This window comes from Telopea speciosissima, chromosome 5, assembly GCF_018873765.1.
Source record: "Telopea speciosissima isolate NSW1024214 ecotype Mountain lineage chromosome 5, Tspe_v1, whole genome shotgun sequence".
Lineage (NCBI taxonomy): Eukaryota > Viridiplantae > Streptophyta > Magnoliopsida > Proteales > Proteaceae > Telopea > Telopea speciosissima.
The window spans coordinates 440,644-464,464 of NC_057920.1; the positions used below are offsets into that span (position 1 = coordinate 440,644).

General features: G+C 37.7%; 1 protein-coding gene and 1 pseudogene across 1 annotated transcript; both read right to left on the reverse strand.

Annotated features, from left to right (window-relative positions):
• Positions 1-222: 222 nt before the first annotated feature.
• On the reverse strand, positions 223-1,942 carry LOC122660828 (annotated as a pseudogene).
• A 10,265-nt stretch (positions 1,943-12,207) lies between these two features.
• Positions 12,208-14,064, reverse strand: LOC122661039 (GATA transcription factor 5-like). Its single transcript, XM_043856344.1, has 3 exons — positions 13,831-14,064; positions 13,391-13,705; positions 12,208-13,287 (listed from the first exon to the last, which is right to left on the reverse strand). The coding sequence occupies exons 1-3, from the start codon at positions 13,978-13,980 to the stop codon at positions 12,553-12,555; spliced, it is 1,200 nt and encodes a 399-aa protein (XP_043712279.1). The 5' UTR covers positions 13,981-14,064; the 3' UTR covers positions 12,208-12,552.
• Positions 14,065-23,821: the final 9,757 nt, after the last annotated feature.

Below are 23,821 nucleotides of genomic sequence, written 5' to 3' on the forward strand. Positions count from 1 at the left end.
GGTCTTAAATGGATAATCCTAATTTAATGGTAAAAAGACTCTGAGTGTGGAATATATATACTCTATCTAAAGACCAAGACCAAGTAGAGTTCTTTCTCCCATAATATTATTTCTTTATTTTTTTTTATTAGATGTATAATATTATTTTTAGGGATCATGGACACAGAACACTAGCCATGGACTAATGGAGAAGTTGGTCGAGCTAGTATCACCGCGTCATAACTCAAAACTCAGAAAAGAGGGACGGTGAGGCGAGGAGTGGGTACAGCTACGAGATGAACCGCTCTGGGAGCGGTGAGTCCGTAGACATCGCTCATGTCAATGTCGCTGGGTTTCATGCCGTCAGGCAACTCCCAACTGAAGCAGTGGAGAAGGTTGCCCACCGCCAACTCCAGGGCGTACATCCCCAACTGCAAACCTGGGCAAGACCTTCGACCCGACCCGAATGGTTTAAACTCGAAGTTGCTTCCCTTGAAGTCTGGAGCACCCTCCCTAAAAAACCGTGACGGATTGAACTTCTCAGGCTCATCCCACGAGTTCTTGTCCCTCTCGATTTGCCAAACGTTGACAAGCACACGTGTACCCTTTGGGATGGCGTAGCCCTCCACCTACGCCTCCTTTGCCGTCGCATGGATCAGGACAGGGATCGCCGGGTGGAGGCGGAGCGTCTCTTTCATTGTGCATCTGAAGAAGTTGAGCTTCTCTTAATCCGTCTCTAGAAGCTTCCTATCAAGCCCTACTACGTCCTCCAGTTCTTGTTGCACCCTCTTCAGATCCTCCGGATTCTTCATCCGCTCCGCCATGGCCCACTCTATCACCGACGCCACTGTCTCTGTTCCCCCGAACATCACATCCTGCCATGATTGATAAATAATAAAGCAAGCAGATGTCAATTTCTATATATTTAATTTGATAATAATATTAAGGAAAAAGAACGCTATCTGACTCACTCACCATGATGATGGCCTTGATGTTATCTCGAGTTAGGGTGATGGAACCTTGCAAGTCGTCCGATTCGCCGCTCTTCTTGGGTTCTTCTTCGTTGTAGAAAGCACGCAAGTCGTCCACCATATCAGTGTCGATGTCTGGATCGTCAGATTGGTTCCTGTTCTTCCTCTTGTCAATGTGTTCGTCGATGATCGTGTCAATGAACACATCAAGCGAATTCCGGGCCTTGACGAGTCTCTTGTTGAGTCCCTGTGGGTCGACCCAGCCGAGCCAGGGAATGAAATCGGCCAAGTTAAAAGCGGCGACCAGCCTCGAGAACTCCTGCATTATGGACACAAACTTCTCCTGACCCACAAGGATATCCAACCCAAAGGCGGCCCTGTATGTGATGTTCATTGTGAGTGAGAAAAAAAAAAGCTTTCCGAGGTTGACGGACTCCCTGGCATTGGACGCCACTGTGCGGACCATCGAATCCACCTCGTCTCTGACGGAGGCCCAGGACTCGGCCCTTCTGCGACTAAAGAGTTTCATGAGACAGAGCTTACGCATTTGACGCCAGAAGGGACCGTAGTGGGCGAAGGCCATGTCGGCTTGGTCGTAGCTGAGGTACTTAATGGCTATATTGACTGCACGATTAGAGAAGATGTTGTCTTGGACTTGAAGGACCTGGCGAGCCATATCAGGGGTTGACACCGCGACCACGTGGAGGAAGCCTAGACGGAGATGTAAGAGACCACCGTATTGTTTGGAGAGTTTGGCGAGTCCACGGTGAGTGAGCTGGTCCATCATGTTCATGTTCCCGATGATGGGTAGCCCCTTTGGTCCCGGTGGATACGGAAGCTTCCTAGGTGATCTTACTAAGAAGAAACTCAGTAGTAAAAACAACACTGGCAGCACAAAGAACAACAACATGGGTCTAGGTTGCACCAGAGCAGAGTAATCCATGACTGGATTGATTCACGAGTTATGGCTCTCTCTCTCTCTCTCTCTCTCTCTCTCTCTCACACACTGCAATTTTTTTTTTTTCTGTAAAATGCAGGCTTAATTAAGCTTCCATTTCTTCTATACTTGCTTGCTTTGGCGAGCGTGAATGGAGACAACTAACCTTTTTTATACACGGTTCGGTTGGGGAGGACTCCAAATATAAAAACAAATAGTTTTGGGTTTTTTTTTTTTTTTTTTGGGGGGGGGGGGGGGTAAACAACAAATAGTTAATTAGTACAACGTGTTTAATGATTTGCTTTTGCTCTCTCTCTCTCTCCATCTTTGTCTATATGTATCTGGTCATCGTTTGAGGTATCAGTATTGGATTGCCTGATATTGATACCTGGCCAATACCATATCGGTGGAATAGTATAGAAGTAGTAAAATAGTGAAGAAAACTCATTTTTAAGGAAACACAAGGGTAAATTTATCCAATACGTCCCATTTATGGAAGAGACTTCTCTACTTCTAAGGCGGGCTGTATTTTTGTGCACCCAACTTTGCCCCACATACAAGTTGGCGAAAAGTACCACCTTGCCCCTACCCGAGTGGGGGTAAGGCGGTATTTCCGGCCACCTTGTATGCTGGGCAAAACTGGGCACACGAAAGTACTGACTGCCTTGGAAGTAGAGGATTCGGATCCCCCATTTATGTTAATATTATATCCATTTTGAAGATGACAGATACCAGAGCCAGTACCATGCACTAAAACCATGATCTGGCCAGATACTGGACTCATATGTACCGGACTTTCTTAGTATTTATTCTCGTGTCTTTCGGAGTTTGAAGAGTAAAGTGGGTGAGACCGTGAGAATGAGGAATAGGAATCAGGAAACTGGGTCACCTACCTGTTTGTGTAGCGTATACATTACCATTAGATGATGGCATCTCTCCTTTTTACTTTCATAAATGCCGCTTTCATTAATGGTAACTGAAACAAACTAATGAATAAGACCCTTTCCATTCTTCTTTTTTTTTTTTTTTTTTTTTAAAAAAAAAACCTCTCTTACAATCGAAATAAGCTCAGAGTCATAAACCAGCTATCCGACCCTTACAAGAGTTCTTGTACATTTTTTTTTTTATGGGTAAAGTTCTTGTACATTTTTCAGTTTACGATTAAGATACTTATTAAAGTGTTTTTTTTTTTTTTTTGGAGTGCAAATTAATGGGTTTATTTAAGAGACTTATTCTTGATATAATTCCCTATAAAAAGTTTAAGGGGAAAGTTTTCATACACGGCCGTGTAAGCCGTGTATGTGAGAGGGTGAGAGTTTCGAGGCATTAATCAATGGGTGGGGATTTATGACTTTTCTAACTCTTTGTGAAAGACCCTCTCACATACACGGCTGTGTGCCGTGTATGAAAACTTTCCCGAAAGCTTAAAGAGACACTATAAAGTATCAACATGAGAAGGTTATAGATTCGATCAAAAGAAATGTGACAAATGTTGCGACAATGTGAATCCCTTTTGAAAACCTTTCAAGCATTATATAATTGATTTTCACATCCCATGTTTCCTGCAATGTGTCGCAGCCGTTCATTCTTGAATCAAGTCCTTCAATATATGTTATGTGTCCAATGGGGCCCATTCTAGTGTATGGGCGTTAAATTGGGTTAACCTAGTATGGGATAGATTGAAAGGCTTGATTTAACATGTTCCATCAGCTATGGAACTTTTGACGTATCGATCAAGTACCTAAGATTTGGTATCAGAGTTAACCACCAGGTTCGTCAAAAAAATGACTACTTAGAGTGGAGTGAAAGACGTCAAAAAAGAACTACCTGCCACCAGGCAAAAACCCTGGAACAAAGCAGAGCCGCTTGGAAAGGGCTACCTGTTGTCAGAGTGAAAACTGCATAAAGTGAAAGCCGTCAAGGACGACGACTACTGAAAACGTGGTGGTCTATTTTGTGACCAATGGGATCTGCTCTAGTGTATGGGCACTAAATTGGGTCAGCTTAGTATAGAATAATTTAAAGGCCTTGATTTAACACGTTACATCAACTTCAAAGCTTTTGGCCTATTGATAGAACCTAGGAATGTATAAATCTAATATTGAATTGCATAAATGATAACATGCAAGGACAACCCCTCTAAAGTCCAAACCCAAATCCCAATGACAATCTAGAGTAACTAAAACATTCATGAACTCAAGAAAATTGGAATATCCATGATTAGGGGTGGAAGGTGAAAAGGGGAAAATTAATAAGAACATTTTATTGGTGACTAGTAAAGAATTTCTTCCAATTGGCAAAGCATACATGGCCGTACGTCAACCATGTTCAATGTTTCAACCAAATGGAACTCAAACCCCCTTTCCGTCACCCAACAACTCTCTTTTATTTTAGGAAAAATTACATGATTAGCTATTTTTGGGTTTTCATTTACAAAATTGTCCACCCTATGTTTGAGTTAACAAAAATAGACAAAAACAAGTTTAATTTTATAAAACTAAACAAAACAGTGACTCTCCTTCCTTCCTAGGTAGTTCCATTCTAAAAAAATCTTTTTTTTGTCCTCTATTACTTGGGATAGCAGAGAATGGCGGTGGCTGGGACAAGGGTAGGATTGCAAGGAACAAAAGATGCCTGGGCGAGAAGGCAATGATAGGGATAAAAATGTCTAAAAAAGTAAGTGTGGGAGAGAGAGACTATTTTGTCCAGTTTTATAAACCTTTTAACTTGTTTTTGTCTATTTTTGTTAACTCAAACATAGGGTGGACAATTTGTAAATGAACATCCAAAAGTAACTAATCATGTAATTTTCCTTTTGTTTTATCATGTCCTATTCCTCCTCCTTCGTCTGGTGTAGTGGTAACTAGAGTGGAGTTGCACGTGGGACTATAATTTTATAATTACTCTCAAATGCCAATCATGGTCAAGATTAGGTCCAGGTCCAGTCCAGAACTGGTAACTTAGAATCCAGATTAATTGATTGATTCTTAATTATTCAATTAAGAAGCCTGGTTCCTACACAACCATGGTAAGAACCTTTTGTTTACACCTAATTTCAAATGTTAACAATTAGCATGTGGCTGATCAAATGGGGGCCCAATTCTTTATAGAGACTCTTATGTCCCTTGCTTATCAGAATTTGCCATGTGCTTGACGTACTTTGGATGAGTATGAACACACATGAGGATTTTGGGGAAAACAAACCTTTTTCTATCCGTGTACAAATTAATGAAGGTACACAACAAGTATGCACAATATTAATAATAGAGTTAAATCAAATCAAGTTTCATAAAAAAAAAAAAAAAAAAGGTTAAATCAAATCAAGTAAATTACAAGCGAACACACAATTTTTTTAACATGAAAACCCTTCTCAATTAGAAAGGGAAAACCCATTAGACTCTAGCCAATATATATCTCTACTACAATCAATAATGGAAATACAAGCCTTCTTTAGCCACAATTAATAATCCACAATATACTTTACAGATCTCTTGTTTCAATGAAAAAGAAAGTTTCAAGAATTTTAACGATTATTTATAAATTGAATTTAGGCATCGGTTTTCATACATGTACATAATAAGGAAGTATGGGAAAATGTTTTCTGGGTGGGACGTAGGGGCCACTTCCACGCACAATAGGGGCCAAAATGACCACCATGCCCCCATGTATGGTGAAAATTCCGCCCCCTTTTGTGTCATCGTGTACGTTTATTGGCTGGTGCGCGCAGCGTGGCCCCTACATCCCACCCAGAAAACCCCTAGAAAATATATTTCATAATTAAATATTTATTCCTAAACATACAAAATACCAAATATCCATCGATACACATAAATAAATAAATAAAATTCTTAATTTTAAAATCCAAATCATCAACACCAAATCAACATCCCCAACTTTTGGTTTTGGAGCCATTGGGAGACCCGTTGAATTTACTTATTGATTCCAATATTCAGATATAGAACAAGATCAATAACTTAATGAATGAATCAGACTGTACTTACTGATGGACTTACGGTTAGGTTGTCAAGAAGTGAGCCCAAAAGGAATCAACATCCCGGATCATTCTTCCTCAATTCCTCCTTATAACCCCAACATTTGGTTTTGAACCCATTGGGAGAGCCTTTTCATTTTCTAATTGATTCCAATAATCAAATCTAGAACCAGACCAATAACTTAATGAGTGAATCAATTTTGATTCTTATCAGGTAGGTTCATGTTCAATTCCCAATTCTGATTATAAATTGTACCTATATCTAGGGTTGTCAATCAGTGATTGATCCGCTACTGGGTCGAACTATTCTTTCACTACTGACTGAGACTATACTGCAGAGTTTCTGAGCAACCTTTGAATTTAAACAAAACAAGAGCACAGTTCAATCCCACGGTGAGTTTAGCAATTAAGAGATAATTGAGAGAATTCTTTCAAATTATTCCCACCTCTTCCTTGGATTTTTATTTATGGATTCCTTACATCAGTGGGAAGCTTTCTAAGATCCATTGTGATAATCTTACCTCTAGAGTTTCCAAGAAGCTTCAACATTGGAAGACCCAATTTCTTAGTTCTGCAGGGAAGACCGTTCTTGTGCAATCTACTCTCTCAGCTATGCCCCTTTATACCATGTCTTGTTTCAAGCTTCCTTCATCCATACACCAATCTCTGGTTCACATTAGTAGAAGCTTTTTTTGGTACAATGGCGGTTCCAAACAGGTTCCCATCATGTCTTGGAATACAATTTGTCTTCCTAAAAGACAAAGGGGCTTAAATGTGAAATCGTCGGCCATAATGAACCAAACATTGTTAGCCAAGAAAGGCTGGGAGCTGTTACAACCCTCCAACTCTCTTTAGTCCAAACTCATGAAAGCAAAATACTTCCCTTTCACAACCTTTTTCCATGCAAAATGCTCTTCTAACTCCTCCTGAGGATGGAAGTCTATCTGCTCTTCCAAAGATCTACTGCGACAAGGATCCTTCTTCCAAGTTGGCAATGGTCGGTAGATCAATCCTTGGCTTGATTTTTGGATCCCCAATTTCCCTCCCTCAGCTGCTCCATTCCCTCTCCCTCACAATGCTCCTCTCTTTGTTTTCTACTTTATTGATCAATCTTCTAATTCTTGGATAAGAGAAAGGATCCTTCATTGGTGGCCTCTGGACATAGCGTTCACCATTCTCTCAATCCATATTCCAATATTTCCTTGTGAGAACCGCCTTGTGTGGAATGGTACATCAACTGGCCGCTTCACCGTTGCTTCAACCTATGCCATAGCCGTTAATGAATTCTCTAATATTTCACATTCCTACTGGTTGAAATTGTGGCATCTCCCCACGGTTCCTAAAATACAACACCTTCTTTGGAAAACTCTTCATCAGAAATTACCGCTCCCGGATTTGCTCAATTCGAGGGGGTTCAACTTAAACCTTGTGTGTCTCATTTGTCATAATTCCCCTCAATGGACCAATCATCTGTTCTTTGAATGTCCAGAGATTTTGAGTCTTTGGCAGCAAGTGGGCCTTTCAGATCTTTTTTCCAACATGGATATAAGAGTTGGGATCTTATCAGCTATATCTTTGACCACCAGCAACGACAGAAATGATAAATTTAAGGTCTCTCTTTTGTGCAATATTTTTTGCCAAATCTGGATTGGGTATTGGGATTTGATATTCAGGCAATCTCCATTCAATGCAAGACAGATCATTTTAGGCGCTATCTCTAATACCAAAGAGTTTATGTGGTCGGTTCCACAATTCACTCAAGCTGCTACAAGATTGGTCAGATGGATTCCCCCTCAGGAGCCTTTCTTCAAATTTAATGTTGATGGTGCGAGTCATGGCAATCCAGGAAGAGCAGGTATTGGAGGTGTCTGCAGGTTGCCCAATTCAAGCTTCATTTGCGGATATGCTCAGGTTATTGGTAGTAATTTTGCGTTAGTTGCTAAGGCAATTGCAATTCGGTATGCTCTTCGGATGGCTTCAACTTTGGGTATTTCGAAGATCATTGTGGAAAGTGATAATCTTCTGGTTGTGAACATTCTTCAAGATCGATCTCAAGCTGTTCCTTGGAAAATTGCTACCATTATCAACGACTGCAGGATATTGTCTCAGGCTTTCCAAAATGTTTTCTTCATTCACTCTTAGAGAAGCTAATTCCGTGGCAGATAGATTGGCGACTGTTGGTGCTTCTGTTCAAGCTGATCTTGTTTGGCTTCATTCCCCTCCCCCCTTTATTCATCTTGCCTTGTATGCCGACTTTTCTAGAACTTTGTTCCAGCGTTAATAAATTCTCTTTATCAAAAAAAAACTGAGACTATACTTACTGGAGGACTTATGGGTATGTTGTCAGGAAGTGAGCCCGAAACAGACGTCTAGACATTGGATGAGTATGAATGCTTCCTGACATCTAGGGAGTGATCAATTTTGGATTCGATTCGATCTTTTTATTGGGTTGACTTAACAGATTCTTCAGTCTATTAACGGGTTGTTACCAGATCGATTTCGATTTTTATCTATATACATTAAAAATAATGTGCAAATATATTATTTTTGTATCTTTTTTAGTTTTTATCGAGCTTTCCTAGTTTTGATTTGATTTCTGACTTTGGTCGATCCATTCAGCGGTTTGATCTGGTTCAATTTTCTACTGGTTCTATAAAAATCAAAATCAAAATCAAACCGATAGAGATTCAGTTCAATTTGATCCAATCCAATTTTTTTGATTAGTTTCTATTGATCCAGTAGGTATGATGTGAAAATTTAAACTCCTTCGTTTAAGGGTGGCAACTGGTTTGCTTTTGTTTTGATTTGGTTTCAGTTCGGTTCAAGATATAAAATCGAACAAAGAATAAAAACTCGTTTTCAAAACCAAAACCTGACTCATCTTGGTTTTTAATTGGTTCTTTATTTGTTTTAGGTCCTATCACCCACCAAGACATTTCACCAATAAATAAAGGGGCACTGTTCTCTGTGCCGCAGCGCAAGTTGCGCCTCGGCAAATGGGGGTGAGCACAATGACCACCCTGCCCCTGCACAGGCTGCCCATGTGCCTGGGTGCAGCCTGCCTTGCGGCACAGAGAACATTCTCCCATAAATAAATATAGAATTGAACTTCCAGTTTCCATTACGTGGCTTTCCCGCCTCTATGAGGCGGATGCCATTGGTTGTACACATGTTTCCCCAATTTAGTAAATTCCCTTTCTACCAAAAAAAAAAAAAAACTTCCAGTTCCAACTACTAATACAGATTGATTGGAATATCGCGCACAATCAATAGAAATTAGATATTTCTAGTCTCTTGTTTCCAGAAGAATTAAATATATATTATTCAAATGTAATTGAAAGATGTTTTTTTTTAATGCATAGTTTTATAGTTGAAAGTTAACCGTATATATTTAATCACTTGGATTCATAAAGATGAATATTCAACAAATGTCCCAAACTTGCTTGTGATTTAATGACGTTTTATGCCTTTGTCTTTGAAAATTCAATTGGTTCTTTCTTTCACCATATTCAAACAAATTGTAATTATGATTTTTCTATTACAACACTTTGCTCTGCACCAAAATACTTTTGATGACAGTCAACAAACCCAAACTCTCAACTACTAATATCATTAAGAGTAAATTCGATACAATTCAATACCAATGGTTTCATGCTCAAAACCAAAACCAAAACTGACATTAAAGTGATAAAAAGATTCAATTTAACTCATATGTAATCTAATTTTAAATGCTGATTTTGATTTTAGTTTTCAATTTCGGTTCTAAATTGACACCTTTTACCATTCCAATTCAAAATTGAATGGGTCATGTGGTCAAGTAAATCCTTGTTGGATAACTCTATCTTCATTTCATAAAGGTTTTTTTTTTTTTAAAAAAAAGGTTTCATAAAAGTCATTTCACCACTTTTTTTCTTTCCTAACTTTTTCGTATTGTTTTAGCATTGTAAAGAAAGGGACAAGTTGTGGGTACAAATTTTTCTCTTTGTTTTTGGGTAAGAAGTCGTGGGTACAATGTAGGATGCACGTTTGATATTTGAATATGATTTTGAAAAGATTGATTTTGGTTTAAATTTAAAAGTCACCAACCAAGTAGAAGGCACGTGGAGGGTCCAGGGTCGCCTCACTCATTCATCACACTCCACCATTGGACATTTGCAATATGATATAACAGGCCATTCTATCCTATTTTTTGATAATAATAAAGAAAAGGGAGAATATTTTCTGTGCCGCAGTGCAAGCTGCGTCAAGCACATGGGCCTGTCACTCACGGGGCAAGGTGGTCATTGTGCCCACCCCCATGTGCTTGGGCGCAATTTGCGCTACGACACAGAGAACAACATCCTTAAAGAAAATTAAATTAAAATTAAAAAATATCTACATCATTTTCATGTAATACAAAATTATGCCTGTTGAATGTTGATTGAGGCAATAAGTGTCAATTTGTTAGTGAAGGATAAAATACTGATATCGTGTATCAATAAAATAGGGGTATCAGCAATTCTGTATGAGATCTTCAAAAAAACTGGAACTAGATGCAATGGCCAAGCAATTACTGAAGGTCTTCAACTTATGAATAAAATGAAAAAAATATGCCAAAATGTATTTTTCTATTAGTAAGAGAAATAGATAGATGGGAATGCAGTCTGTATTATGGTTATAAATATCGGCGTTGAATTAGATATATCAATCAATTTATATTGGTACCTGATGTCAATACTTGTCTAATCTTGTATCGATCGAATGTTTCTTTATTAGGTTAAATCTATTCAAAAACAAATTTTTTATTGAGATTAATGGCAAAACTGTCTAATATGGCCTGATATGATCAATACATGTCAGTATTCATATCAGCTGAAATCAATTTGGTTCCAATACAGATATTTATAATCATGGTCCGTATATATAAGCATCATATATACTTAGAGAAGGGGCAAAGGATTTCAGTAGTTTAGGGTATTAAGTGAGGATAAAGAAGAGAGGTATGTGAGCCAGTGACCCTATGAGGGGCATGTATTAGAAGGTGGTATGCTTTGCCTTTATCTCAAAAGAAAAGGGTATTGCAAAAATTTTTTGCCATGTGGAAGTGAAATATGAAAATTTAGATCTTTGGAAATTTAGAAATGATTTGGATTGTACAAATGTAAAATTACAGAACAAAATTAAATGTATCCTCTCATATGTTAGGTGTGCCCTCCGGTGTGTATTGGAAACTGATGTATATATTGACAGCAGCAGCGCACACGTTCTCACACTCTCTCTTCTCTTTGACTATGTGGATCCATGTATAAGAATCGTGGAACATTTTTTCTCGATCAGCCACTGGTTTGGAGTAAAAAATGTCAATACACATGGGCCCTATATAGATCCTATACTCTGTAAAATTACCTTATTTTACATAACCTAAAATAACTGAACAAAAGATCTTGAGATCCACTTATATATAAAATTTTTTTACAAAAAAAAAAACTTAAATATAAAATTTCAGCCCCACCAAAACTGATACACAACAATTAAGGGGGGGAAATACCATTCAACTTTGGATGTCATGATGTGCGAGACCTCGTTCCTATAGTAAATATGGGTCAATTCAGAGTCTTAGACCACTCTTATCTTTCTCATCTTCTCTCATAATTAATCTTTTTGTTGTCCACTCAAAACAAGGTTTAAAAACCAGTAATCAGTATCCGGATTAATCTCGATTGATCTAGATTTAGATCTAGATTGGAATCTGTCAAGATTGATAAGAAATTTGCCAGTATCAGCCAAAACATACCTTATCCCTAGTTTCCCTACAAAAATCAGATGAGCAAGATTGGCTAGAATTGGGATCGCCTTCTCTCTCTCTCTCATTTTAAATTCAGAACTCGAATGAGAATAGACTAGAATCAATCCCAAAACCCTTTAATCGGCCCCCTTAGATCTGAAAAAAATAACGAGGCTGTCCCAAAAACCCTAGAATTGACCACTTTAAAATGCTCAAATCGGGATTGTTCATAGTCAACTTTGATCTAAATCAGCCAATTCTGATCCGAATAGGTTGTTTCGAATGGAATATATGAATATCTACATGTACCAATAGCTGAGCGTACATGTTAGAACCAATCACTTGTCCTATTTTTACCATTTACAAGGGGAGGAGGGGTTTTATGGAAACCAAATTAAAGTGTGATTGGCTCTCACATGTACAATCACCTATTGGTACGTGCAGAGGAACCAAATTCATTCGTATGATCCGATTCCAATTTTAAACATCTCTCTCCCTCCCTCTCTCCTCTCCCGCCCATAAACAGTGCAACTTAAATTTGTAGCCAGCAAGAAGTGGGGAAACTAAAAATAAAAATAAAAATAAATAAATGAGATACAAAAGCCACCATAAAAACCTTTTCTGCTCTTATCTCTTCCGAAAAGAAGGAAGAGAAAGCTTCCTAACACGAAAACTACCTAAAACTGGAGCCCATTAAGCCATTACATTACATTACATGCCTACAAAAACCTACTCCCACCCACCCACCCACTACTTTAAAAAAAAGTTAAAAATTTTTACATATCATCCGTTCCCCTTCACCGGCTCGGAATGGCTCAACCGGGAACATAAACAGCCGGTCTAGGTCCCCCACCACCACCCCAGTTCCATTAATGGAATTGTCTGAAGTCTGAACTCTAAAGTGTGAATTTCAGAAGCTCTGGAGAACCGGAGTCAAGCCTGATTCCGACGAATCTATCTCTTTCTTCTGCCGCATCTCCAAAACTTTTCGGTGGTTGTTAGAATGGACATCGCTGGAGAAAGTAGGGCTACAAGCCGGACGATATTCAGGCAACAACCGACCAGACTTGTAGCGAACCCCACAAGCGTTACACAGTGTTTTTGGCCCCAAAGGACCTGTTCTCCACTGTGGGGTCTTCTGGACATGGCAATGACTGCACCTCCTTCCCTCTTCTTCTTCTTCTTGTTTTCGGCTTCCATCTCCTCTGCCGCTGGCATCCGCCCCAAATTTCTTCTTCTTTTTCTTGTGTTTCTTGGCCGGCGGTTTCCCAAGGTAGTAAAACATGTCAATGTTATGCCCGCTTTCAATGAAGACAAAAGGTGACGTGGAAGAGGATGATGACGAAGTCGTCGTCGACGAAATAGACGATGAAGACGTGCAGGAGGACTCAGCAAACGAAAGCGACCCCAGGGACCATACTCTTCCCCCTGTTCTGGAACGCTTGCTTCTGGCTTTGCAAGGTACCGGCGCCGGGAAACAGGGGGGTTTCACCGTTGCCGTCACGGTTTCCGTTTTAGACCGGTTCTCATTTCCATTTAGGGTTTTTTCCTTGGGGCTTGAGGATGATGGATATGCTACAGAGAATTCCGAGAAAGAATCCTCCACGAAATGAGATAACCATTCTAGGTCCGCTAAATCGTCCTCCTGAAAAAGATTTAAAATTTTCAAAATTAGAACCAGAAACCCCAAAAAAAAACCCTTCTTATTTGGTGGGTTTACATGGTTTAATCAGGGAAAACGTAGGTACCGGAACACTGAGTTCGGAAATGGAAAAGCTGGTAGCATTTGAAATGTCTTGGACTGGTTGTTCTCCGTGGGAAGAAATAGAGGTGCAGCGCTTCTCTTCTTCTTGGTCAAGAGCGGGCCCTTCTTCAACATCGTTGTTGGAGAAGTCCAGAAGGTCATCCACAAACAAGTCATCGCCGGGGACTCCGGTTTGCCCATTTGCAACCCAGACGTCATCAAGGAAAGGTTGCTGGGAGGCTTTCAGGAAGGCCATACACTCTGGTTGAAAACTGCCTTTCAATGCTCTTGCTTCCACGGAATCCATTTCTGGTTTTGTCTATGGTTAAAATAAAAAATCGGAAATTTGTATTGTGAGACATAAAAGAAACAATTTTTATGAAGAAGGAACAGAAGGTTCATTAGTTAATAATATAAAATTGTGGAAAAAGTTGGTTAATTTACCTGGGGTTGAGAAGACGAGGGAGAGAAGGAGAAGAGATGAGACAGAAGAGGAGAAGCAGCAGTTACAGAAACAAAGGAGGAAGAGAAAGAGGAGGGGGGAGCAGTTGAAGGATTCAAAGGGAAGAAAAGGGGGAGAGTTTGATAGAGCATTGAATGATGGCTGAAAGCGTCCGTGGGCGGGCGAAACAAGTGCCCCCGTTTCTGGTTTATCCTTTAATTTCTACAACAATTTAACTCTCTCTCTTCCTGTACGGCTGTACCTCTCTCCATTTCTTCCTTCCCTTGTATATTTTAGGTAAGGAAGATAAGAAAGATTTTAAGGTTTTAAATGTTAGGAGTTATTTTATGAGTTATGACTGTGTGTGCAACGGTAATCCATGTCAAATTCCAGCCTGATTCGGTCGGACCAATTAAAATTGAACCAAATCAAATGGTTATTGGTTCAGTTCAATTTAGGATTCTTACAAATCAGAAGAAACCAAAGTCAAATCAGACATAACAGATCGATTGAAAATCAAACCAAACCAGAAACAAATCCGATAAAAAAAACAAAAACTGAGTAAAAAATATTGATGAAAGAATATTTTTCTATTATTTATGGGTCAACATTCTCTAAGGGGGAACGTGGCCCGAGTGTGCGCACAGAGGCAAATGAGAGCGCACGTATTAACATCATGGGAGCGGGATTTTCGCCTTTCATGGGAGGGATCATTTTGTTGAATTCGGCTCTCCTTCAATTGTGTTGGGAGTTAGAGGATCCAACCCAACAAAAACATAAGGTATTTGGGTCATTTCATAGGCGGCCAGATCCCTTTTGACCCTTTTGTGTCTAGGCATGAGTGGTATACTTCCATAACTTTTCTCCATTATTTATGTATGGAAAATTGTTGTTGAACTAGACCAATAGAACGTTATTAAGAAAAACCGAAACAAAATTGAAATCAAACTTTACCTTACCAATTTGGCTTCAATTTGTCCTAGTATTCGACCAAAATCAATTCAACCTAATTGAACCGGACCAAAACAGCTGATTTACACCCTTGTTGACCTCTCGGGTGGATCCGGACTTAATTCTATTTTTTTTTTTTTAAAGGGAAAGAGGGAGATTGATTGGAAATTAAGTAATGTTGAGCTGTAAAATGAAAATGAATCTTATCTACATACCCATCATATCTAAATAAAGACGACCATTCCAATAATCCTATTCCAAAAATCCAGAGTGGAAGGTTGGCGGGCGCGTCTTAGGGCAGCCAGATCAGACCTCTCTCTCTCTCTCTTTCTCACCAGACCAAAAGTAGCAGTCTTGGACCGAATTTTGAATTCGCGTCCCACCAGAACAAAGACAAAAGGAAAGCAGCCATCCAGAATCTCGAATTTTTCTCATGAGACACCTTCTCTAACGACTTTTCTGTGCTTTAATTTTTGCGACAATTTCTTAGATCTATTAGATGAAAATAGAAATTACATGGTAAATAGGTTTCAAATTTGTTTTACATCTATTAATTATTCATTTTAAATGATTTATTCAATCCCTAAAGTTGATTAATATTAATGCAACTTAAGAATAAAATAGAAATAAACTTTCAAAATTACCCCTAAAATCTGTTTTAAACCATGAAAAATAGAAAGAAGATGGCTGCTTTTTTTATTGTTTCTCTCATTCATGTTTTTTGGCTTTTTTGTTTTTTAAATTTTATTTTTGATCAAGTTTCCTTCTACGCACGTTGAATGGGATCTCATCGCGGGGTGGGAGAGGGCGGAAATAGGTATCGGGGATGGTATTTTGGAACGTTCTAAAATCCTAAGAGGGCTTAGTGAACCCTAGGATGGTGGGTGAACCATCCTCATTTTTATTTTTTTTTAAATACATTTTTATATTTGGGAGGGGATAATAGGGTTTTTTTTTACTCCACAATTAAGGTGCACTTTCATCCGATTTACAGTTTTTAAAACAATTAAATGAGATTGGGGCAATTTTGGAAGTTTGTTTTTATTTTATTCTTGTGTGGCATGAGTACTAACCAACTTTGAGGATTAAGTAAATCTTTTTAAAATAGAAAGTACTGGATGTAAAACAAATTTAAAACCTACCTATCGTATAAATTTCTTAAAATTTCTTTTTTATCTAGTGGATCTAAGAAATTTTCCCTTAATTTTTTTGGGATTGAGTTCTTCTTCTCCCTCCCCTACCACCATAAGGGCAAAGATGTCATTTCAAAAAAAAATTTAAGAAAAATACACATGGCAGTGATGGCACACAAGGGGACCTAGCGCAACTTGGCAACTTCGAAGAATAAGAGGTTAGCCCTGCCTTTTCCAATCAATTTTCTAGAGAATGCACGAGACTCGGGGTTTAACCATTTTCCTTTGTCCTATGATATTCTCTATCTCTATCTCTTTCTCTATTTTTTGTTTTGTGGTAAACAAGTCTTTATTAAGAAAAAGACATGCAAAGCTCACGGTAGCGAAGAATGACACATCTCACGCAGCCATGGAGTGGAAATGGACTAGTCAATCATGCGTGTTACCGACAAAGCCCTCCTAACCAAGAAGTCAGTCACACTGTTAATCTCCCGTGGAATATAAATGAAGCTACAAGATACAAACAAGAAAGAAAGATGGATAATATCTTCAATGATCACTCGAACCAGCAATGGTGAAGTCCCACCACAATCCTAGATATGTGTAATCAGATTTATATTATCTGATTCAACCATAACTTGTGCAAATCCAGTCTTGATCATCTCCAACAGTGCCATACGAATAGCATGAGCTTCACCAACCATAACATCCGAAAAAGAAATTGGATCGGACTCTCTCTCTGTGTTTGAAAACCTATATTTTAGATTCAGATTGGCCCGGATCAAAATCGACCTAATTTGATTATGATTCGAAATGGCTTATCGAGTTTTTAAAACCACACACAATCTCTCTCTCTCTCTCTCTCTCTCTCATATTTTAAATTTGGAATTGGAGATTATTCTGAGTCGGATCATAATCGGTCCGAATTGATTTCAAAAATTATAGAATCAGCTACTTTTAAATGATCGAAATCATGATTGTGATCATCACCAATTTTGATCCAAATCTGATTTTGATTTTTTTTAATGTCGCTCTCCTTCATGACACAACAGACATGAGTGCATATCGGTAGTAGTATTAGATGTCATAGATACCAATATTGATATAATCGTATGAGGTCTGATTAGACTGTTTTACCCCCTCAAGATACCGATACAGGGTTTTTTAGACTATTTTGCTCTCTCTTATTCTAATACCATCAATATGGTATTAGCCTGATTCCTAAATCCATGATTGTTAGTTGTTTTTCAATATACGATCTTTTTTTTTTTTAAGGAGGGGATGGGGAAGAAAATGCTACTTGGCCATGTGCGGGGCGCAACTCTTACGCCAGATATAAAGTCACATGAATTAACCGCCATACCCTTAAGAATTGCTGTCTTTTCATGGGGAGTGGTGATCATTTCTTGCAGCCTTGTGTTAGGGAGCAGTGGCCGCACACGGCACACCACCAAGTAGCGTTTTTTCTTTCGTACCTATCACTTCTCCTAATCATCGATCAATGCCTTTCAATTTCCATTTCCAAATTAACACCCATTTAGGGATGTAAACGGATCGGATTCGGATCGGATGTGATCGGAGTCGGATATTCCCTGGTCGAATACGGATACCTCTAAACGGATTCGGATGCGGATCGGATTCGGATTTTCGACCATCCGTTTACATCTCTGCCTTGTGTAACCCGGACCTTCCTCCCCCTAGCGGATACAATTCACTCTCAATCCATATCTCTTAGATCATGATTCTCTTTTCATCATATTCTAGAACTTATTTAATCTTCAAAAACCCTTGAAATCATTATTTACTTAATTTTTTATTATTAAGTATTCGGATTTTTTTCCGGACGGATTTTAATCGGAGTATTCGGATTATTTTCCGGATATCTCTAAACGAATACGGATGCCCCTAAACGAATACGGATGCGAATTCGGATTCGGATTTCGGTTATCCATTTACATCCCTACTGGCCATTAGCCACTTCCGCCTTCCAATTTCCTTTTCCAAATAACACCCCCACTGGCAGTGGCCACTCCACCCCCCCCCCCCCCATCCCATCCCATCCCATTCCATCCCATCCACTCACAAAATGATACACGCAAACTCTTAAAAGCATCATCCATAATGTCCAAAGTCCACACCCAACAGCATACACAAACACAATGGTCAACAAAATCGACAAATAACTTCCAAAAATTGAGCTCAATGCAAGGTAGTTTTTTTTATTTTTTTTCTTCTCGAGCTCGGCACCATTGGATGTCGCATCTTCTAATCTTTCACATGTTCAGTTCTCAGGCTTGCATTATAGTGCATCGCCAAATTAGGGCATTGCAGAGGATTTTTTTTAAAGAGGAGACGGCAAGGAGAAAGGGGGTGGAAAGGGTGAAATTAGGATGTAACATCTGATGGGGCCAGGGGAGAGTCGAACTAGCGACCTCTCCCTTGGACTTCGGCCAACGCTCTACTGCACTGGCAGTGCAACACCAAAAGGTGCTTCACCTTTGACCTTACTTTATGTTATGGTTTTTAGTCTTATATTTTGTAATGATCCAATAATTATTATTGGATCTTTATTTGTAATTGGGTTAGGTTTTGGGTCCATTATATGTACGGGAAAAAATTGTAATTGTATGAGTGTTATGATTTTTTAGGTTTCTTATGTATTATCTATGTCAGGAAAACTTTAGACACAATCAAGTAAGATCACATTATGAAGTGGAGAGTGGTGTAGAGATTTTTTTTATTTTTTTTAATTAGTGAAAAAAATCTGTAGTTCTCTCATATTGATGTAACCATTCCTCCTAAACTACATTAAATTTCTCTACTGCACTGGCAACACCAAAAGGTGCTTCACCTTTGACCTTACTTTATGTTATGGTTTTTAGTCTTATATTTTGTAATGATCCAATAATTATTATTGGATCTTTATTTGTAATTGGGTTAGGTTTTGGGTCCATTATATGTACGGGATAAAATTGTAATTGTATGAGTGTTATGATTTTTTAGGTTTCTTTTGTATTATCTATGTCAGGAAAACTTTAGACACAATCAAGTAAGATCACATTATGAAGTGGAGAGTGGTGTAGAGATTTTTTTATTTTTTTTAATTAGTGAAAAAAATCTGTAGTTCTCTCATATTGATGTAACCATTCCTCCTAAACTACATTAAATTTCTCATGTTGTGTGTCATTGCTTCTTTGGTTTCTTCGTTGTAATTACATATTCAATCCCAACACTTTACGGCCTAGTACGACTCGACTAAACTTTTTTTTTATACCTTTTGAAAATTTCTTCTAGGGTTTTGAAAATCAAGATTATATTGATTGGATTTACAAATTGTGAGGCCAATCCCAATTTTAGTTGATCTGTATTATCGATCCCATTACAAAATCTAAGGTTAAGCCAACTTTGGGTTAATTTTGATCGATTTCTCATTGATCCTGGTTGATTCTAATTCAATAAAAAAAAATCAACAGGGATCCCAATTCCAGGTTTATAAACCCTGTTACCAACTCGGTAATAGCAACAAAATAGTATTCAATAAATAAAGGGAAAAAAGAACTCTGTCTGAGAGTGTGGTCTACGCCAACACACCTATGAGTCTATCTCTCTCCTCAATTTATGAAAAGAAGCTCTATCCCCTTGTTTTAAGGAGGAGAGAGATAACATATGGGAGTGCTGGTGTAGGCCACACTCGCAGACAGAAAACTGCTTCCCATAAATAAAAAACTGAATTTTGTAACAACTATGCTTAGGCCTGATTTTATAAGATTTATATTTTGAAAATTGTTTGGTTTATATTTACACGTTATTTTGGTCAAATAGAAAATTTGAAATATCAGCGAAATTGTTTCAATTTTGCAATTGAAATTGATTTCACTTTTGTTCTTTAATGACCACATGGTTAATTAAATGGGCAAAACATTATATATTAAAAATAGAACACCATTCTTCTTCTTTTCGTGATGATCTCACCACAACTAATGCCCCCACCACACCTTCCCCTCACAACCACCATCACCATTGCCACCGCCCACCTTCTCCCATAAATATAAAGAATTTTTTCTCAAAAATTGAACTATTAAATGGATTTTTTATTCTTGAAAGACTCCAGACTGATGCAACCAAACCAACTTCAATTTCTTGACCAAAACTCTATTTATTAACTATTTCATGAAATCACTCCGAAAATGAAATAGTGATCATACCAAATCTGGCCTTGCTTCCTATACAAGCGAACGGAAATAAAGAGTAGGGTCATGTATGTGGTAGTACTGGTCCAGCCCAGCTCTGTGCCACTACCAGGCCTCCCATCTGAAATGATTCTATTCAATACAAGAGTCAAGAGCCTTCACTTTCTTAGCATGGGAAATCCAATGGAAGTAAGAGATTCCAATCCATAGATCGTCATGTAAGCATTGCATGCACGCGCCATCATTCTAAATTGATGGTAACACCACTCCTGACTCCCCCCACCAAAGTTATAGGTACTGGTCCATATGGAATCATTGATCATTTTGCCACTTGGCCAATTCTACTTGGACTGAATTGTAAACACGATCCGTAGAATAAATTTGGCCAATGATACTACTTTATTCCAAATGTGATTAATGGGTCGCACTCTCTTCTCCCACAGTTGACATATGGTTAAAACTTTATGATTGGAAAAACCAAAAATCCTGACATCAAGAGAATCTTGAGAGAGGCACATTAGGTTTTAGAGTGATAATGCTATCTATGAAAAATCTTTTGACCCAATAAGAAGCTTATAAAACTTAGTGTCCTTTTAGGTTTCACTATGGTTAGTGAAGTATATTGTTAGATGCTTTTCTCACAAACAAGATTATTAACTCTCTTAGAGGAAAATCGCTTCTTAGGGTCTTTCGGAAAGGCGTAATTTTGTATATTATGGATCTGATGTAACTGATATTTTCTCTAATTAATATGTGTTTTCTTTTCTCATAAAAAAAAGTATAATGTTTAATTATTTTCTACATGATAGTACATGGGTTAGTTCATATGATAAAGAACCCCACCTGTATTTCAATGGTTAAATTTTAGTCTAAAGTAAGTAAAGAAAGTTGTTTAAACTCTGATTCAAAATATTAATAAAATTATCAAAATGTCATCAAACTGAGATAGATATAAAATACAAAATGATATATTTTGTAATTTTAGATACTTTTTCTATTCATTTTAAGCTGAAATTGTACCAATGAAACACTTGTCTATTCCTCTATTGCATAGATTAACCTATGTATTGCCATGTGACAAATAGTAAATTAAGCGTTATACTTCACGAGGCATAGTGATGAGGAAGAAATTCCTACAAATTAAGAAGAAACAGGAAAACCAGAAAATACTAGATCGAACCAATAAGTGCAAGGTTTTAGTTCATGGCATCGGTCGCTTGCAAAATTGATATCAATACGGATAGTCCGTATCAGTCACTATATAGCATATTCTAGTAAAAAAAAAAAACACTTTTTGACCAATCAAATTCTCTATGTGTGAACATTGAGGGTTGCCATCGGAAAATTCCCACTGAGTAATCGTATGTATATAATGTAACAAACTATTACTATTATTATTAGGTGAGGTATCTCAAATGCTACAATTCAAACATTAGGTATCTTAAGTGAAATTTCATCAAACATTGGGTACCTCAAATGTTATTTATCTTTATTATTATGTTGAAATGTAATAAACAATATAAAATTAGGGAAAAAAAACGTTATCTGACTATGTGATTCCTATGCCCAAATACAGGAGCGTGCATAATGACCGTTCAACCCCCAAATGAGATAACAGAAAATATCATCTAGATTGATGCCCCTACACATGCTATCATTCACCCTGTGTTGGTGTAGAGGCTCCACGATCGGACAACGATCTCTTACCCATAAATCTAATGTAAATTGCAAGTTGGGGAAACAATAAAAATTCTTGATATGCAAATTTGGAGACCGAACTTGAGTCTTGTTTATAATGTAGAAGAGAAAAAAATTGGGTAAATGAAGAGAAAAAAAAATTTGAAGATTATAAAAAGAGTAATTTTTTTGGACGTGCAAAGAATTTGTCAAGTGGAAACAAATAAAATATTGGGAAATTAAGGATCACCAAGAAGGATTTAAAAACCTAGAATCAAGTTCAAATATGTCTTGGCTGGAATCAGCCAGGAAAACCCAAATTTTGGCTCCCCTCCGTGGCGGGAGCTAGAGGATCAGGTCAATAAAAACAGGGGGTGTTTGGATCATTTCACAGACGTGCTCCCTATGAAATGATCAAAACCCCCCTGTTTTTGTTCGGCTGAATCCTCCATCTCCCACCACGGCTAGAGGAGAGTTAAGTCCAAAAAAACCTTTATTCAGCCAGTTGATCTTGTACCTCAACAATTCAACTGGAATTGATACGATTCGATTTGGTCGATTTTGATTTGGATCAAACTGAATCGATCGATCTAATCTAATTGTTAATACATTGACCACTAAGAGGGTGTGAGGACCACCAATGGGATGTATGGACATATGGTATTAGGATATCCCATTACATGGCAAGATAATTTATTGAATCTGGTTATGAACTTTAAACGTTGGAAATTTGGACTAATCCCTTTTTTTTATTTTATAAAATCCGGACTAATCCCTACATATCCAAAGGCTAGAATAATCAAGTCAGCATTTTCGCATGGTAAAATTAATCATGATAGTTCAAAAATTCTATAAATGTGACACTTTAAAGATACGTTTGCTTTAGAGATAAAAAAAAAAAAAGCAGTATACCATGTGGCTTGTACACTCTCTCTCATGGTTTAGCAAAAAAAGGGAACGATGGAAATGGACGACGCGAATTTTAAACGGCATAAAACTCCAAATGATATGATTAACGGTAAAAAAAAAAAGGGAAAAAATAGAGCAGTAAAATAACAGAAACGGATGATACGTTATATATATATATATATATACTCATATATAAATTGAGGAATTATTATCTGAATACCTACATCTAATGTTCAAAACAATTATAATGTCAAACATTAATGCATATGTATTTCATGGCCCATTATAAATTACAAAACATATGATTCACTATCATCCAATATCAATTCCAAATTTAAACACTACAACCAAGAGAATATGCCCATAGTCCTGTTGAGCAATGTGGCTTGGCTATATTGTGCGGTTCATTGTTGTTCACATAACCAATACACTTCTGAAGTAAAGCATATTTAGTTGGAGTTGAGACTTGGGAATCATCATTTTAGAAACCCTTTTCAACAGATGCATCAATTTTTAGCTCAAATTTGGGGTTTGTGCATTAAACCTAAGTCCTTCAAGTCAACTTTATATCAGCTAAAGAATTAGATCAATCAATGTTCAGGAGAGAGGGAGAGATACATGACAGTTAAGTATGAAGTATGCTATTGTATTCAATAAGTCCAAGGTCTTACAAACGTCAAAGAAAAGATGTGTTTAGGCTTTTAGGAAAATACATTTAAAGCGAAAAAAAGGGGAATGCAATTTTAGGTAGCGTTAGGTATTCATTCTTGGAATGCATTCCAAGTGGATTACGTATTTTGGGATGATGAAAATAGTTATTTATAAGGTCTGAGAATATGAAATCGGCCTAGAATGCATTCCAAGAATACATACCAAACACGGCATATAGACTTTCAAACACATTTTTCCTAATAATACCCTATCCTCTTTTTGCTTTTTCCTTTTCATTAAATATTATTTTCTTTTTTATTAAATATACCGTTTTGCAATCTCTGGTTCGCTTTCCGCTGTATCTAAATTATATTTTAAGAAAACTAATAATTGTTCGTCGTGACGTGGTGTATGTATTTGGTGTTTGGTCTACGGACATGTATATGATTTCGGAGTTCAGACAAAACAGAAAACCTTCCAAA

Coding starts and splice junctions, on each gene's coding strand:
- LOC122661039 (XM_043856344.1), bottom strand. CDS start 13,980: ATGCTCTATCAAACTCTCCCCCTTTTCTTCCCTTTGAATCCTTCAACT. Junction 13,706..13,830: donor CCTCGTCTTCTCAACCCCAG/GTAAATTAACCA, acceptor TTTTAACCATAG/ACAAAACCAGAAATGGATTC. Junction 13,288..13,390: donor TTTCCGAACTCAGTGTTCCG/GTACCTACGTTT, acceptor AATCTTTTTCAG/GAGGACGATTTAGCGGACCT.